The sequence below is a fragment of the Notamacropus eugenii genome, chromosome 2 (genome assembly GCF_028372415.1).
Source record: "Notamacropus eugenii isolate mMacEug1 chromosome 2, mMacEug1.pri_v2, whole genome shotgun sequence".
Classification (NCBI taxonomy): Eukaryota; Metazoa; Chordata; class Mammalia; order Diprotodontia; family Macropodidae; genus Notamacropus; species Notamacropus eugenii.
The window spans coordinates 287078556-287096347 of NC_092873.1; the positions used below are offsets into that span (position 1 = coordinate 287078556).

Sequence of the window (17792 nt, forward strand, 5' to 3'; positions counted from 1 at the left end):
TTGAGAAAGGCTGTTAAATTTGGCAATTAAGAGACAGATGGAGAAAGCAGGTTAGTGGTGAGATCAGGCACCCGATTACAACGGGTGGAAGAAGAAGTGAGAGAGATAAGATAATAGCTTGAGACTATGGTAAGACGCAAGATGTTTAAGGATGGGAGAGACTTGGGCAAGTATGAAGGCGGCAAGAAAGTTACCAACAATCAGAGAAAGGCTGATAAAGAGCAAGAAGAAATGCCTTCAATTGGAAACTGCCAGAGAATACTGGAAGGGTAAAACTAAGTACACATGTACAAAATCTGGCTTTGGCCAGAGATGAAGAGAATGAGAAAAGAGGAAATTCACACAATGATGCCTTCAATTTCCTCAGTAAGATTCAAAACCTAGTTCGTTACCTTCCTCCCGCCACTAGCCGCTGATCCTTATTTCCCTTATTTCTGTTGAGGGCATCACCATTTTTTCCAGTCCCTCTACAGGACATTCCACCTTCAACTTCTGTGCCTTGCCACACAAGCTATCCCCCATATTTGGAATACTCTCCCTCTAAACTGCTAATTCTCAGAACCCCCAGCTCTTTTTCAAGGTGGTAATGATGATGATGATAGCAGCCAGTATATATGTAGGGCTTACTATGTCAGGTGTTGCACTAAGTGATCTACAATTATTACTTCATTTGATCCTCACAACAGTCCTGGAAGAGGAGTGATATTATGCTAATCTTACAACTGCAGAAAAAGAAGTGACTTGCCCAAGGTCACACAGTTGGCAAGTTATCTATGACCAAATCTGAACTCAGGTCTTCTGGTACTCTATCCACTGTACCACCCAGATGATAGCTGTGAATTGGTGAATATGGCATTACACAATAATGGTTAAAAAACTGTTTGTACTATTTATTCTTACATATTTGAATGTTTGGTTGATGTTTATTATTTTATCATAAAAAGTAAAGAAATAAATCCCTTTCTCTTCTTACCATGAATACATTATATGGATCCACACCAAAGGTTGTCTCAAAACTCCATTTCCAGGTCTCAAAATTATGAAATTTAAAATTAATTAGGATATCACTTAGTGCATCATCTAAGGCTCCTGATTTCCAGTCTTCTCCACTGAGAAACTTCTGGATTTCTAATAATGTCTCTTTTTTAAGAATAACCTCAGCATCATAATGCATATCACTTCCGTCCTCACTGGGCTGAATAAAAGAGTAAACAAAAAAAAGAGTAAAAAAAATTTAGAATGGGCTATTTTACCAACAATTTTAAATCAGCATATATCAGTCAATAGGAAACATCTGGAAGATACATTGTTGTGTCCTTAAGTTATTCCTAGAGTATTTACAGGTTTTGTCTTACAACAAAGCAAATTTAGAGTTAACATTTTCCTGTGGCATTTCTATATTTTATGCTAAAGTTTAAGGCACCCATATTCTATACTGTTTCCTCTTCAATTCTTCCTTTACTAACTTTTTAGAAAAAGTAGTCTATACTCACTGACTACTTCTGTACCACATCCTATCTATAATCTGGCTTCTTTTGCTTTCCTGAAAAAGTTCACTCCAATGTTACCAATAAGGCATCACAGTACAGGGGAAAGACCACTGGCTCTGCAGTCAGAAATCTTGGGGTTGAATCTTGCCCCTACATGTGACCCTAATATTTCCTGGGCATCTGTGTCTGTAAAATATGGATGTTGGTCACTGAGGACCCATCAGCTCCAAATCTATGATCCTACAATGTCTTTATTGAAGATACTTTGAAATGTCTTAAGTCTTGTAAAAAATGCAAACACTGAAAATAAACTATCCCCAAAAGCAACAGCAATCTGAAAACTCAAGAAAATATACAATTTACCTATAAATTTTAAGATGGCGGGTTCTATTAACTGTAGTCACTTTCTGAAGTGATGATTTATGTTCATTAATCAGTTGATTCAAACAAAAAGAAATCCTTTCTTCTTCCTTTACAAAAAGGAATATCTCTACTGACATCTCTAATTCTTTTTAACCTGGGCCTAATTTACCTTCCCAGTTATACATTACATATGGTTATACATTACTGCCTTCATGCATTCTTAAGGTCTGGTTGAACTTGGCCTTTTGCTATTTCTCATACACAATATTCCATCTCTGCTCTCTGTGCTGTTATTGCACAGACTGTCCTCCCACACACAGAATGGATTCCCTCCTTGCCTTTCACTCTTAGGACTTTCAGTTCCCGTCAAAGTTCAGATCAAATGCCATCTCCTCCAGGAAGTATTTTCTCACACATACCCCTGGACCACTTGCTAGTGAACTACCCAAAATACACAGACATACACAGACACACAGACACACACACACATCCACACCCCTCTCAATAAGTATCATATTAAATTCTTGCTAGAGGTACTGTGCTAAGCACTAGGAGTGCAAACAAAGCGCAGCAACAGTACACTCTCAAGAAGTTGACCTTGTAATGAGGGAGACAATATACAAAATGTATGAGAGAAATACATAGTAGATGGAAGTAGAGGGAAGGGAGACTCAGAGGTTAAGGAGGAGGATAATACCACAGAGGCAAGAGTCACAAGGAAAACCACGAAAAGGGGGAGGGGGAGACAACTAGAACTAGATTCTAGAGGGGGCGCCTCAGACGACTTCTTAGATCAAAACAGAATGGCTGAACAAAGTGCATATGAATATAATGGAATATTACTGCACCACAAGAATGACAGAAGAAGCTATTTCAAACCATGAAGTCAGTAGAAGCTGGAAAACAATTTATACAAGGACAACAGCACTAAAGAAAAACAACTTTGAAAGACTTAAGAACCTCATCAAAACACTGACCAACCCATGTCTTCAGAAGGCACAAGATGAAGCTTGTTAGATCCACAATGGGCAAACTCTTGGACCCGGATACTCTACGTATTTATTTTGCTAGGCTACATTTATTTGTTACAAGTTGCTGTTTTTTCCCCTTTTTTTACTCTTTTATTGGGAGGAGGGGGAGGTGAGTTAGCAACAGTGATATCAAAAAAATCAGTAGACAACACTTTTCAAAATGCACAGAAGTAAATAAGAGGAAATTCAGAAACACAAACTTAACAGTTTTAAAAGGAACTCAGAAGAATTTATTATTAAAAAAAGCAAGTGGCATGAAATGGAGATTTGATAGTTTCATACAGAATCTATATTTGGTATTCTATGGAAATGCAAATGCCCTTTTCTGGGGTGTTTAAGTTCAGAAAAAAATTTTTTTTTAAAAACTACCATTAATCAGAAGTGCCTTTAAATTTTGGACTTTTTTTAGTTGTACTGTACATGATCGTTACTGATACATCTTAGTGCCAGCCTGTGTAAATCCTGTACTTTTATTCATTTGCTAACTTTTAGTGAAAAGTTCAACTAAAATGCTTTCATAAAATTTAAAAATAATAATAGCATCAATTATCTTCATTTTTGATTCCCTAATCTGAAAAGTTTTAGGGAAGATAACACTATACAATACCTTAGTTTTTATATTATATTAACTTGTATTTGTGATTTTATAAAGCAACAGCTACCATATTAAGCAGGAGAAAAAAACTATTTATAAAGAACTGATTTTTTTTCTATTTTTCAAAAACTACCTAACTTTACTACTGCACATGACCAACAAAGCGCTGAAATAGTAAAATCTGAAGCCTCTTTAGAAAAGCCATCTGAAGTTTCAAAACAGTCCAAAGTACTATCCTACCTTTATCAAATAGGCTGTTTATTCTCTTACATATGAACAGACTAAAATGCACAAAAACACATAAAATAAGGGGAAAAATGAAGGTCTAGATTTACTGACTCAGTAGTAAAAACAAAGGAAATTTTTTCATCCTGTGTGACACAATAGATTAAAAAGATGTGACAGCCTCTGCTTTTCAGATTTTCCTTTTAGTAATCTTTTTATAGCATTATAATTTACCAAGAATAAAATATTACATTGACTAATGCAACAATTGCCAAATACTCACAAGTCCAAGTTTTCCAGCTTCAATTAAAATCTTATTTAAGTATCTCCTAAAAACATGATTACTCTGGCTTTCGTAGTCTTTCCTTTTTTTCTTTTCACATTCATTAATCTGTAATCATACATTAAATTCTAGATTAGTCTGTCAACAAAATTTAGTAACAAATAACAGTGAAATTTCTAATCAAGCACACCATCCAAAATAACTTCAAGGTGACTCAAAAAATAATTTATGCTTACACTTATGAACTAAACCATCAGTAGGCAGCCTGCCTGCCCCATAACTTTCAGAATTTTTTTTTATGCAAAGGGAAAAATTAAATTAATGTGCAAGAAACAAACTCAGCAGTCACTGTCCAACTTTTTTTGCTTGTTTCCTTCCTATCAGCTTCTGGTTCAACAAAATCTGTCAGATTATGAATAGGGAAAGCAGATCCAGCAGCAGTAATAATTATAACAGTAATAATAACTAATATTTATATAATGCTTACTTTATACATGTTATCTCATTTGGCCTAACTCTGAGGGAGGTATTATCATTTTATCCCCATTTTAAACATGAAAAGAAAGTTGAGAGAAGTTAAGGGCCTTGCCAGGGTTCACAGCACTATTGATCCTGGAGGGCTCCAAACCCCCTGGAACAGAGGGTTCCACTTCCCAAAACACTCATGAGCTCCCTCTATTCCTTACACTATCCTTTCTCTCTTCGCCAAACAGGGAGTTCCTGGAATGCTGGTCCACTTCCACCCTGGCTCCAACTCACTGGCTGAGAACTGTGGGAGTTTTTGTTGGCTGAATGTATTTATCAGTTTCCTTTGTACAGTTTTGCTTTAAAGCCATAAAATCTAAAACTACAAAGTTTTTGTAAAATTGTCCCTTTGTGTCCCAAAGGGTTAACTTTTACAAAAAGTGCTTCACTCTAGACTTCATGGTTTTGAATCAAGGCAGCATGGCATAAGAGCTAACCATGCAATTTCTCAATGTACTGGATAACTCTCCAAGGCTGTAAATAGAGATGGTGCGGATAACCTGCACTGAGAAAAGGAGTTTCATTATCCAGTGAAATTATAGGTCTGCTCCCTAGCCTTTTTTTTTTTTTTAGTTGCATTGTACATTTGTTAATATGTAGCCATTTGCTACTTATTCTCTTATTCTGTACACTAACACAACAAATTTTCAGAGTAATTTTCAATTATCAAACAAGTTAAACATTCATATTTTCACATGAAGGTAACTGAATTTTTATTAGAAATTTAATAATAACAATAACCTAAGTACCAAATTAATATCTGCTGAGATAAATTCAAATGTCTCATTTGTTTTAGAACAAAGCTCAATTATCTATTCATAAAAGTTGGTAGTATGCCCACTCTAATTAATGATCAAGAAATAAAAGCCTGGAAACAAACCCCTGAGAGAATTTTCACATTAACATATAAGTTCTGAATTAAAGATTCTAACCTTATGAGTTAAAGAATCAAGTTGGTTATAACATTCTGACATTTCATCAGCACAAGACAAGTTGGAATCTGTAAGACTTAATTCCTTTTTCTCTGGTTTTCCATAGTTCACCTATAACAGAACAAAGAAAGGTTTCAGTTTTTTAAAATCATTGTCTCAGAGTTGGATCATCTAGTCCAAACTGCTCAACTACGTAGAATTTCCATCTAGCCTCTACTTGAACACTTCCAGTGATGAGGTACTCACTACATAACAAGGGCAATTTTCTACATACCTCACAGGATTGCTGAGGAGTTCAAATGGGATGTGAGCAAAATGCTGTGTAGACCTTAGAGTGTTAAAATAAATATCAACTACTATTAATAAGGCAACCCTTTTATTTTAAGGTAGTTATTAAATTTGGATGTTAAGAAGCTTTTAGTTAATTAAGTCCAAAGTTTCAACTACATGATTTTGCAAATGGATTTTATTCTCTTCAACAACCTCTACTCCTGTATACAAGTTAAGAATAACAGAATATTCCAGAGCTGACATTGCTCTAGTGTCTACTGCTTAAGGAATTTATTTTCATTCATGCATGACTACACACATATAACCTGGATCAAACTGCCTGCCTTCTCAATGAGGGGAGAGGGAAAAAATACGGAACTCAAAATTTTAAAAAATAAATGTTAAAATTGTGTTTACATATTACTGGGGGGAAAATATTAATTTTTTAAAAAGAGTTTTCACATGAAAACCCAGAAATAACCAGGTTAGTTTAAAGAACAAATTAATCACTTAAAACTGAATCCAATTCAACAAACATTAATTATAAATATGTAGATTATAAATCTACATTAAGCACTTATGCTAAGTGCTGGGAATACAAAAATAAAGTGGAAACTGTCCCTGTGCTCAAGGAGCTTACTTCTACCAGGCAAAGATAATACTCAATTCAGCAGTCTCACAGCCTTACATAGTTAGAATATTCATTCATAAAATTAAAAATCTCTCTCTGTCTCTCTCTCTCTCACACACACACACACAGGCACATACACAGATGAAAAGATACCTGAGGAGCTTTTCTCATTGTCCCAGATGCAGCATCATAATTAAGCATATCTGTGGGATCAATCCATTCATCATCTTGAGCATAACCAGGTACCATTAACAGAAATATACATAACAGCAAAGAATTCGGCATCATGAAAAACCTAAATAAAACAGACACATGTATTACTTAAAATGATCATTTTATTAAAGAAAACATGGTTTAATTTTTTCTGATTTTGTTTTTTAAATCATTTAACTAAGGAACATGGAAAAGTACACCTAATAATACTAGATTAACATAGATATGGATTAAAAAAAATGTATGATTAGTAAAAATACAGTCTGAGAATTCATTAGAGAATCCCTAAATAGGAAGATGGATGAAGAAAATTAGAAAACCTGAGACTAGCATTTAAAATGTAACAAAGAACAAAGCAATAACATGAATCACTTAAGTATGTCAACTGGACAGAACCAGCCTCTAACCTGTCGGTGGCCAAAGTTGAACAGAATATACTAGAGACAGGAAAGTTAGAAATCAAACAGAAGTTTAATTTCAAGGTGAGGAAAACAGCTTGCAAGCAAGGATATATGTGCCAGAGCCCCGCCCATAATGGGGAGATCTGCTTTAGTGTGGTTGGACCTGGATTTATATACTTGTGACTAGACAAATATTAACAGTGTAGCGTAGCAACAACAGTGAGGCACACAGCAACAGTGAGGCCAGGCTGTCTAGTGACAGAAAGGCTGTTCATAGCAGGGCTTCATATCTGAGCCTGTTGGTGTTTGGCTGAGCTCAGGGACCATCAGTTCCAGAAGTTGAGCATAAAGTATTGTTGTTATGCAAAGCTCACTGCACAGCTTGCTTGCTGGGCCTTAGCTCTGGAAAAACGGGTTTCTCCTAATAGTATCCTGACAGGTCCTTCCAAGTCAATTCATAAACATATGCTAAATTATAAAATCAACTGAAAATCAATGGCCTCCTGTCAGATGTATCTATTTGGCAAAGTAGTAAATTGCTTCTTAGAAAGGTGGTTAAAGAGGGGCTCCCAAATCACAGACACAGTGTTTAATCTGGAAAATTTTAGGACCCTGTGGAAAAGTAGAACCCACTAGGGAGGGAAGAGAAATATTTTGATTGCTTTTGGGCTACTATGTTATTTTTTTATGTTTGTTTATGAGCACCTCTTTTCAAGTTTCTTTATATCATATACACCGATACGTATTTATTACTTTTAGTGCTCTGCAAACTGAGGAGTGTGGGACAATGCTATGAACTACACTTACAGGAAATGAGACAAATTATACACTGATTATATCTGAAGATGTCCCAGAATAAATTCTGGACAGGAGAATATTGAGCCAAAAAGCATGTGGTATTTGTGGATAGCCCCCAGGGGTGATCCATAGGAAGTCAGAGCAAGGGGTCCAGGACCATGAATTACATACAAATGATGAAACTGAGGTTCAGGGAGGTGAAATGATTTGCCTAGGGTCACACATCTTCTAAGCATAAATGGCAGAATTTGAATCCAGTCTCCCTGAATGTCAAGCCAGGCTGCCCTAAGGATTGGGTGATGGTGTGAAGGTCTAATAGGTACATCTTCAAGATCTACAAGGTAACCCCTCTGAGAAGATATAATGAGTGATCACAAGGAAGCAAAGTTTCCTGAAGAAATAGCCTTTCTACAGTACTAAGCTGTGCATATGCTTTGACCCAAAGCTACTGTTACTAAGCCCACGCCTAAAAGAGATCGAAGACAGGAAGAGGACCTAGAAGGACAAATAGATTTAGAGCAGCTCTTTCGTGATTGCCCCAAACTGGAAACTAAGGAGGTGTTCACCTACTGCAGAATGGCTAAAACAGATTGTGGCAAAGGTGTATGATGAAATAGTATTGTGCTCTAACAACAAAACAGACAGCTTCAGAGAAAACTGGGAAGCTCTCAATGAAACGTATGCAGTTAATACACAACGCCAACATTATAGAGAAAAACAACTGTTGGAAGTCTGATCCATGCAAAGATAAAGCACCAATCCAAAGAAATGAAGATGAATGATGGTACCCACATATCGCCAGAGAGATGATAGACTTGAAGTCTAGAATAAGAAAAGCATTTTGGACATAAACAATATTTTTATTATTAGAAATAAAAATAATATCTAGCATTTATGGCATATATCAAGGTTTGCAAAATACTTTACACATATTATTTGTAGAATAATCCTGGGAATTGGGGCTATTATTATTCCCAATTTATATAGAAGAGATAACTGAGGTATCTGAGGCTAGATTTGAACTCGGTTTTGTTTTTTTTTACTGCAGATCCAGTACTCCATCCACTGTGCCACCTAGTTACTTTTGATGTGGGAATTTGCTTTGCTTGGTAGACTATGTAGGTTTGTTGTGACAATTTTTAAAAATTGTTCAATGAAGGAGAGATCATAGAAAGAAGAGATAATATTTGTGTAAATAAATAATTTTAAAGTAGCAACAGGATGACCAAAAAGAAATAAAATCACTAGAAAGTTTTAGTAAAAATCAAAACTCATTCAAAAAAAGTGTTCTAAAGTGTTCTAGTATTTTAAAAAATTACAAAGAACGAAAAGCTAAGAAAAATGAAGTGACTACTAAAATATTATCCAGAATTGCATCAGAAATAATGCAAGAAATTCTGACAGAAGCATTCAAATGGATTGCAATAGTAATCAAGCATTTAAAGGATAAATAAAATTATCTAACAAAATCTGAAGAATCAAAGGAAAAAAAGAATACAATACAATTAAGATGGAAGAGTGGCTCCTCACACACTCCTCAAAAAACAGCAATAGAAAATTCCAAAAAAAGAAAACATCTTTAAAATTATGCAAGAAGATAAAAAACTAAAACAGAAAATGAGCACAGAAAAACATTAATATAATATACATACACATGTAAATGTGTGTGTATGTTTAAATATAGAACAAATGAAACAGCTAAGGTTAAAGTGGAAATGAATTACTATAGACAAAGATGTAACAAAAACCAAGACAGATATCCTCAATGTATGAGACTTTTAAAGAAATTAAGTAAGCCAAAATTAACACTGATTTTTTAAAGAGTGAAAAGAACAAATAAAAAGCAAGCTCAAAAACTTTGTGGGGAGAACTAAAACTGGATGAATAGAATTACAGAATTATAAAGTTCTTTAGAACCACTTGAAAAGAAATGTCCTCTACAATATACCCAAGATGTAGTCATTCAGTCATATACTTGAAGACTTCCAAGGAGTAAGATTCCACTACCTCCCAAAGCAACCCATTCTATTTTGCTCTGTTAGTTTTTCCTTAGTTACAAGTAGCTAAATGATATGCAGTGGTTATAACACTGGGCCTGGAATCAGAAGATTGGAGTTCAAATTCTGCTTCAGATACTGTGTGACCCTGGGCAAGTCACTTAACTTCTCTCTGTCAGTTTCTTTAACTGTAAAATGGAGCTTAATAGCACCGACCTCCCAAGGTTGTTGTGAGGATCAGATGAAACATTTGTAAAGTTCTTACAGCATCATAGAAATACTAGTTATTATTATTAGCATGGTGCTCAGCACATAGTAGGTGCTATATATATATGTGCATGTGTATGTGTGTGTATATATGTATATATACACATATATATATAGCATGTATACACACATATGCTTATCACTGTTGCTCCTTACATAAAACCAGAATCTGTCTCTGAAATGCCCAGCTCGCTGTTCCTAATCCCGACCTGAGAGTCAAACAGAGTGAAATTAAACTCTCTTTCATGGGACTGCCTTTCAAAGAGAACCCTAGGGAGGAAGGCCATCACTTTTTTTTCAGGTGAGTTCAAATCTGGCCTCAGACATTTACTAGCTAGCTGTGTGACCCTGGGCAAGTTCCTTAACCTCTGTTTGTCTCAGTTTCTTCATCTGTAAAATGGGAACAATAATAGCACCTACCTCTCAGGGTTGTTGTGAGGATTAAATAAGACAATATTTCTAAAGAGCCATAGAAATCTTAAAGTATTACATGAATACTAATTATTAGTCAAAGGTTGACAGATAACTCAGATGAAAAACAAAGTTAAGAAAATACCCCAGCTGAAAAAGAGTTTTGGAATTTAGGCACATCAGCAGGGAAGAACTTGGGGGGAAGATCCAATAAAGGAAACTTCAGGATTAGAGAAAGTATCAAAAGGGAAAAAAAATTCTCAGAACTAATAACAATAAGCAAAATGCTAGAAATGTTCTACAAAACTTCAACCAGGAGAAACTTAAAAACATAACTCACCTAGATATTTTCTCATCAAAGGTAAAAACAACTGATGAAGGTAAACAATCCTTTGAACCTCCAGAAAGGTAGCAATCACGTATCAAAAATCATCAGAATGTCACCAGATTTTTCTACAAAAAATAACCAGACAAGTTATACTTTAAAACATATAACATTTTAAAACATAGGCAGCTTTAATTCCAAGTTTTCCAGTCAATTTAAACTTTCTATAAAAGATATTTAAAAACCAAAAAGGAACTCAAAGAACTTATGGATAATAATATACAAAAAAGATCCTCTGAAGCTAAAATAGAGAAATCACAAGGATTTAATTGCCTGTTATAACAGATACCTAGTTATTTTCCCCCCTCAACTTATAAGTTTTCATCATGAGTTAAAAATAATTAGACAACTATTTGTTAAATTATTGAATGGAGGGATTAAAAGGAGCAAAAGATGAATAGAAAGGCAAAAAGAAATAAAGGAAATATAAAAATTAAAGAATGGAAAAAAACCGGGAAAGGAATAATGGTAATCCCAAGGTAAAATTCCTATTTTTGAAAACAGATTAAATAGCATTAAGTATCAGAATTTTGTTTAGCGATATTAGCTTCAGTGCCTACGTAGCTAGGTGACAGTGGATAGAGAGGTAAACCTGGAGTCAGGAAGACGTGGGCAAATTCAGCATTAGATACTTAGAAGCTGTGTGACCCTGGGCAAGTCACTTAACCTCTTTTTGCCTCAGTTTCCTCAACTGTAAAAGAGGTTAATAATTGCCTACTTCCTAGGCAATTCCTACTTTCTGTAAGGATCAAATGAGATATTTGTGAAGCTCTTATCACAATGCTTGGAACACAGTAGGTAACATATAAATGCAAATTCCCTTTCTTCCCTAATGCTGTTAAAAAGCAATCATCTGAAGCATATGAAAGCATCAAATAAAAGTGAACAATGAGAACCAATCAGAGAAACCAGAAATATAACCAAATGTAAACAAGAAATCAGTGGTTAATAAAAAACCAAGATTATAAAACATTAGGGAGAAAAATCATTCAATAAAAATTATAGGAAATACAGGATAACAGCATGGTGAAACAAAGGTTTGGATTAACAGCTTACCCTTACAATACATTCCAGTAGGATCAATGTCCTGAACATTTTTAAATCATTAAAAAATTGTTAGAAAAAGAGATGCACTTTAATTATCAAGAAGTGGAAAAAAATATTTTAAAAATCTTAGCTCATACATGGCTGGCTGGCCTATTTATTTACTGATTGGTTCATTCTTTCACTTATTTATTGATAGGGCCTTTCCATCTCCCAAGCTGGAAATGCAGCTGCCCACTCCCTGGCCCTATCCCACTTCTGTCCAATATAGTTATTGCCTGCTTTATTTAAATTATCAGCCAGTCTGCCCCTCCTTGAACAGCCTGGTGGCTACCCAATCCCACAAGCTCAACAAACTGGTGCTGAACTTAGGGAAATTCTGCCATACCAATGTGTTTAAGGTTTACAAACCACTTAACAGGCAAGTATAGTTACCCTTATTTTACATATGAGACGACATGGGGATTCAGAGAAGCTGATGACCTAAGGCTAGTATGTGGTCAGACAGAGCTGGGATTTATACTCAAGTCTCTTGGGTCCAAGTGTTTTTTCCAGTACACCAAATTACTAGAAACAAAATTTAACCAAAATGATCATACTCTGATTCAATGATTCTCTGACAGCATAGTTTCTTAATCTGAGATCCATTAATTTGTATTAAAAAAAATTATTTCAATCTAATGGGTTTCCTCTGTAATCCTATTACTTTTACTTTATACATTTAAAAACATTCTTCTGAGAAAGTGTCCATGGTTAAGAAGTCCTATACTGGAGTGAATGTATCCTAATACTGTAATCAAAAGGGGATAAAAAGATCTATTTACCTGTACAAAGACAGTCACAAACACTTTATTTGTATTCTTGAAGAATAAGACAATTTATATGTCCAAAGACTGGGGAACAGCTGAACAAATTGTCATGCATCAATGTGGAGCTATTGCGTCATTAACAATGACAAACACTTGGAACATAAAAAATAACGAAGAACTTCTAAAAGAAATGCAGTGGAAAGAGGAATTAGATGACTTCCTGAGGCTCAAGGATCATAAATTTAAACAGGAGATATATGAAGTCATCTAACCCAACCATCTCATTTTACTGAAGAGGAAAACTGAGGCCTAGACGAGTGAAATGGCTTGCCCCAAGTGATACTATATAAAACAGCAATACACTTTATAAGTACAGATGCAAGGGAAGCTCAGAAGATGATTTAAGGGATCTCGTCAAAATTTCTATCAATCAATAAACATTTATTAATCCACTACAATGTGCCAGGTGGTGTGCTAAGTACTGGGGATGCAAAAGGAGGCAAAAGACAGTCCCTGTCCTCAAGTCAGCTATGTACAAGGTAAAAAGGAAATAATTAAGAGAGGTTGGGGAAGCCTTCCTGTAAAAGGTGTTATGGCACTTAGGACTTAAAGAAAGCCAGGAAGGTCAGCTGTCTGAGAGGCCGAGTTCCAGGCAAGGGGGGAACAACCAGAGAAAATGCTGAAAGCCAAGAGATGAAGCGTCTAGTTCCTAGAAAAAGAAGCCAACTGTCACTAGCTTGTCTGGGGGGGATAATGTGTGTCAAGGAGAAAAAAAGCAGAAGGGGTCTAGGTTATTAAGGACTTTGAATGCTAGAGCAAAATCTGATCCTGGAGGCAACCAGCAGCCGCTAGAGTTAATTGGGGGGTCGAGGCGGGGGAGGTGTGTGACATGGTCAGAAAGAAGAGGACGATGCTTTAGACAGTAATAAGGAAGGTAGAAGAGAATAAATTAAAAATATAGTTCTGATTATACAGCTTTATTTTTTCTTTGCTATTTGCTGAATTTTACAAAGTGTGCAAAAGAATTTTTAAAAAAATCTGTTGGAAGACTTTTATTTACTGGCTGGGAGCCTTAGATTAACAGCTAGGTGGCACAGAGGCTTCACTGGCCCTGGAGTCAGGAGAACAAGACTTCAAAGTCTATCCTCAGACACTCTGACACTAGTTGTGTGACCCTAAGCAAGTCCCTTACCTCCGATTGCTTGGGGGGGGGGGGGGGGGATGGAGGTTAGATATACCTAAAACCAACTAGGTTTTACGTACGGATACATTCCTTACTGAATACACACTTATCAAGCCCCTACTAAGTGCCCTGATACAAGGGACAACTCCAGAGTGATTTGTCTAAATGAAGCTTCCAGCTAAGGATGCATCAATAACGAAGCACGTGGGAGGGCACTCGGCACCGCACCGGGGTGCAGAGGGCAGGGAGCCCTCACACAGGCTGGCTGGACGCTTCGGGGCCGTGGAGAAGGTGCCGACCACACGTCGGGCCCCGTCCGTGGGAGGCTGCCTAAAGCCAATCCCCACCCTCTCCCAAGCGCCTACCCAGTCCTAGGGCCCAGGCTAAGCGCCGGGGCACCAGAGGCAGAAAGAAGGCCCCGCCCTCGACAGCCCAAGGAGAGACAGGGAGAACTTCCGGCCGCTCCCGCTCTCCCCTCGAACACCACGGGCTGCCAGTTTCGGACCTCGGGGCTCGTTCCGCTTTCCTTCCCGACCAACACCCGACCTCGGGATCCCCGTGCGGGCCCCGCCCCGCCCCGCCCGTCCCCACCCCCGGCCCCAACCCGTCTCTCCAGGGCCTCATGGGCATCCCAGGGATCCGGATTCAAACTATTCTCCACCCACCCCCCTTCTTCTCTGAGCTCTCGGAACCGCGGCCTGGAACCTCCCGCGGGGCCAGGACGGGAAGGGGCTGGGGGCGGCCGGGCTCCAGGCCCAGGCCCCGGGGGAAGGAGGGGACGGCGAGGGCTCCAGAGTAAACAAGCTCACCCCACAGGGGAGCCCGGCGACCCTGTGACACTGGACGGAGGAGGACAGCGAGCCCCGGCAGAGAACGGGTCTGCTCCCGAGGGCCCGGCCGCCGCTGCCCACCCCGGTGTCCCAGCCTCGCGGCTCACGTCCTCCCTGGGGCCTCAAGAACACGCAGGACCTGCACAGACATCCTCCCCCCGCCCCGGTGCCGGACTACAAACGCACCGGCCTCGGCCGCGGTTCCCACCAGCGCAGACAGCGAAGCCGCGGGAGGGGGACGGAGGGAAGGGGGCGGAGTCCTCCCCCACGCGCCCTCCAGGCCTAGGGCGTAGGGAGCGCCGAGCCATCCATCCGCCGCGCGTGCGCCCTCTCGCATCGATGTGCTCCGCCTTCTCTTCCCGCCTCAGACTCCCAGACGCTGTCCAGCGGGTACTCGCCGGTAGGGGCTGGGAGGGAGCGCGCCCGGTATTACAGAACCTTTGTTTTTAAATCAAAATTTTATTTTTTTTAACAACTATTAAGTATCTTTTCTCTTCTTCCCACGAGGAAAATACCCAAAACAACAAACTTTAAGCACCTACTACGTGTCAATATAACATGCATGATCAAAACGAATCCCAAACTGGCCGCGTCCAAAACTGCCCTTCGGCACGGGGAGTGTCTCCGTCATCGGTTCTCTAGTCCCGGTTCGTCGGTACGCGGATCGTCCCGGTTCTGCGTGCCTCCTTCATCCGCATCAGTAATCCAGTAGCCCTCGATTACCCGCCCGTGCGCCAGGCCCAGTGCCAAGGCGGGTAGGGCAGCAGGTGCTTCAGGTACGAAGGCAGGCTGGGGGGGGCGGTGCCGGGATCAGGGCGCTGAGCTGGCAGGAGCGCCCAGGAGGGGCAGGGCAGGTCCTGGCCGGGCGGGGAGCTTGCAGCCTCCGGGCCACGCGTGGCCCTGGGGGCCCCTTCACAGAACAAAGCCCCTTAATAGAAGGAGTTGTTCTGTAAAACTGTCTGTAAAAACCTATGGACCCCTTCTCAGAATAATGTTTTTAAATGCATAAAATAAAATACAGAGGATTATATACAAATACATGTACCAAAATATTTTTTAATGAAATAAGTGCACAGACACTAGATTAACAACGCCTACACTTAGCAGACTTTTATATGATTTAGAGTTTGCAAAGCAGCTTTTCCTAGGTCTTTCCCATCTTTCCCCCACTAGAACCTTGAACTTTGCTCATGGGACATCAGTCTCTGACAGATGAGCTTTTTTTCTTGTTCAGAACTAGACCTCCACAACGCTTTCATCCATCCATCCCCACACCATGCTGTTTCCACTCCACCTGTCATTCCTATCTCCCCTTTTCTCCCCTTCAATTGAATTGTACCCCTAGATGCCGACCTCTAATAGATGAGCTTCAGCTTTCTCTTGGGCATCTAGGTGGTGCAGTCAACAGTGTGCCAGGCCTAGTCAAGAAGATTCAACTTCCTGTGTACAAATCTGGCTTCAGACACTGACCAGCTGTGTGACCCTGGGTAAGTCACTTAACCCTGTTTGCTTCAATTTCCTCATCTGTAAAATGAGCTGGAGAAGGAAATAGCAAACCATGCCAGTATCTCTGCCAAGAAAACCCCCAAATGGGATCATGAAGAGTCGGACACAACAACAAAAATTTGTCCAAAACCAGGCTTCTCAGCCACTTCCTGGCTGTCTCAACACCATGATGCCTCCTTCCCTCCTTCCTTCTTGGGTATCGTCCTCCTCCATTAAATTTACTGAGGGCAGAAAAGGTCTTCCTTTTGTATCCTCAGCATCTAGCACAGTACCTGGCATGGAATAGGTGTGCCTTCTCTTATTTGGGCCTTACAATAGCCCTATTAGACAGATTTTTATAGGAATTATTCCTATTTTGCAAGTGAGGAAACAGAAGTTGTGATGACTGTCCCACGGTCCCACTGCTAGTAGGTCTTAGAAGTGGGTTGTGAACTTAGGTCTTTGAGACTCCTGGTTCGGTGCTCCATCCATTACACAACCTGCCCCTGAAGCAGATCTGTTGAAACAACTGTGAAGTGACTTCCTGAGATCATGTCTCTAGATGAGCTCATAAGGGCCAGATCTAAGACCTAAATCCCAGTTTTCTGAGTCTAGTGCTCTCTGCACCCACTCACCAGATTTTCTCCCTCTCGTCCATCTCTGAGCCTCCATTCTTCTTCCTAGTTATTTCAAGGATCCATGATTTTATTCTCATGTCCATTCTACAAGGAAGCAGATGGCAACTCTTTCAGCTTCTTAAAGAATCTCCATGACTTCCTGAGACCAAAAAAAAAAATCATTACCCTGAAGTCAGACTGATGAGCATTTTTTAAAAATTGAGCTAAATTGTGAAACACTCCATCTCTCAACTCTGAGCATTTTCACTGGCTGTCTCCCCAGTCCCTCCACAGTTCCATGTGTGGAATACTCACTTTCCTCATCACCTCCTGGCTTCCTTCAAACCTCAGCTAAAACCCCATCTTCTACAAGAAGCCTTTCTTGATCACCCTCTATACTCAGGCCTTCCCACCAAGATAATACCTAATTTATCCTTATGTATGCTATTTGCACCTAGTTATTTGCATGTTGTTTCCCCCATTAGAATGTGAATTCCTCAGAGGAGGAACTATTTTTACCTTTCCTCATATCCCCAGCACGAAGCACTGACAGATAACAGGTACTTAATAAAAACTTGCTGACAGCTGCTGAAAAGGAATGTGGAATCGAGGGCATGTGCTACATGCATCCTGGACACATTCATTAACTGCTATCTTTCACATCCTCTAAAACCTACACACATGAACTACTATGTATACTTTTCCCCTAATAGTGTATTTGTACAGTTGTTTTTCCTTGAATTTAAAAGCAGGATTTCACACTTATTCCCTATTTGATGCAGTATTTCAGTCTATTGAGATTCTTTAGGATCCCAATTCCATCATCCAATGCAGCTCCCAGTTTCATATCATCCACAAAACAAACCAGAAGAATTAGAAACTTTGTCTAAATACCAAACAGAGCCCTCTATTAGATGATATTGCCTCCAAGTCAATTTAAGAAATAAAAGTCTAAGAAACAAAAATAGTACAAAACTGAAAAATAAAATAATTATGAGTTGGGCTTC

At 39.0% G+C, this 17792-nt stretch overlaps 2 protein-coding genes across 11 annotated transcripts in view; one reads left to right on the top strand and one right to left on the bottom strand.

Moving 5' to 3' along the window:
- The window catches only part of CLCC1 (chloride channel CLIC like 1), a 32136-nt gene extending 17102 nt beyond the window's left edge, over positions 1-15034 (bottom strand). For 5 of the 10 annotated variants that reach the window (XM_072644214.1, XM_072644217.1, XM_072644213.1 and 2 more), the window contains exons 1-6: positions 14870-15034; positions 10773-10885; positions 6499-6640; positions 5445-5555; positions 3988-4095; positions 974-1195 (exon numbers count right to left, since the gene is read on the bottom strand). In XM_072644214.1, the coding sequence (XP_072500315.1) occupies positions 974-1195; positions 3988-4095; positions 5445-5555; positions 6499-6633 (576 nt within the window). In that variant the 5' untranslated portion in view covers positions 6634-6640; positions 10773-10885; positions 14870-15034. Of the gene's footprint in view, positions 1-973; positions 1196-3987; positions 4096-5444; positions 5556-6498; positions 6641-6965; positions 7097-10772; positions 10886-14662; positions 14783-14869 lie in introns of those variants that run through there. The other 5 variants (XM_072644215.1, XM_072644211.1, XM_072644216.1 and 2 more) reach the window with 4 other exon arrangements.
- LOC140522985 (uncharacterized) lies at positions 11258-15719 on the top strand. Its single transcript, XM_072638103.1, has 3 exons — positions 11258-11285; positions 14055-15083; positions 15191-15719. Exons 1-3 carry the CDS (start codon positions 11258-11260, stop codon positions 15238-15240), a joined length of 1107 nt encoding a protein of 368 aa, XP_072494204.1. The 3' UTR covers positions 15241-15719.
- Positions 15720-17792: the final 2073 nt, after the last annotated feature.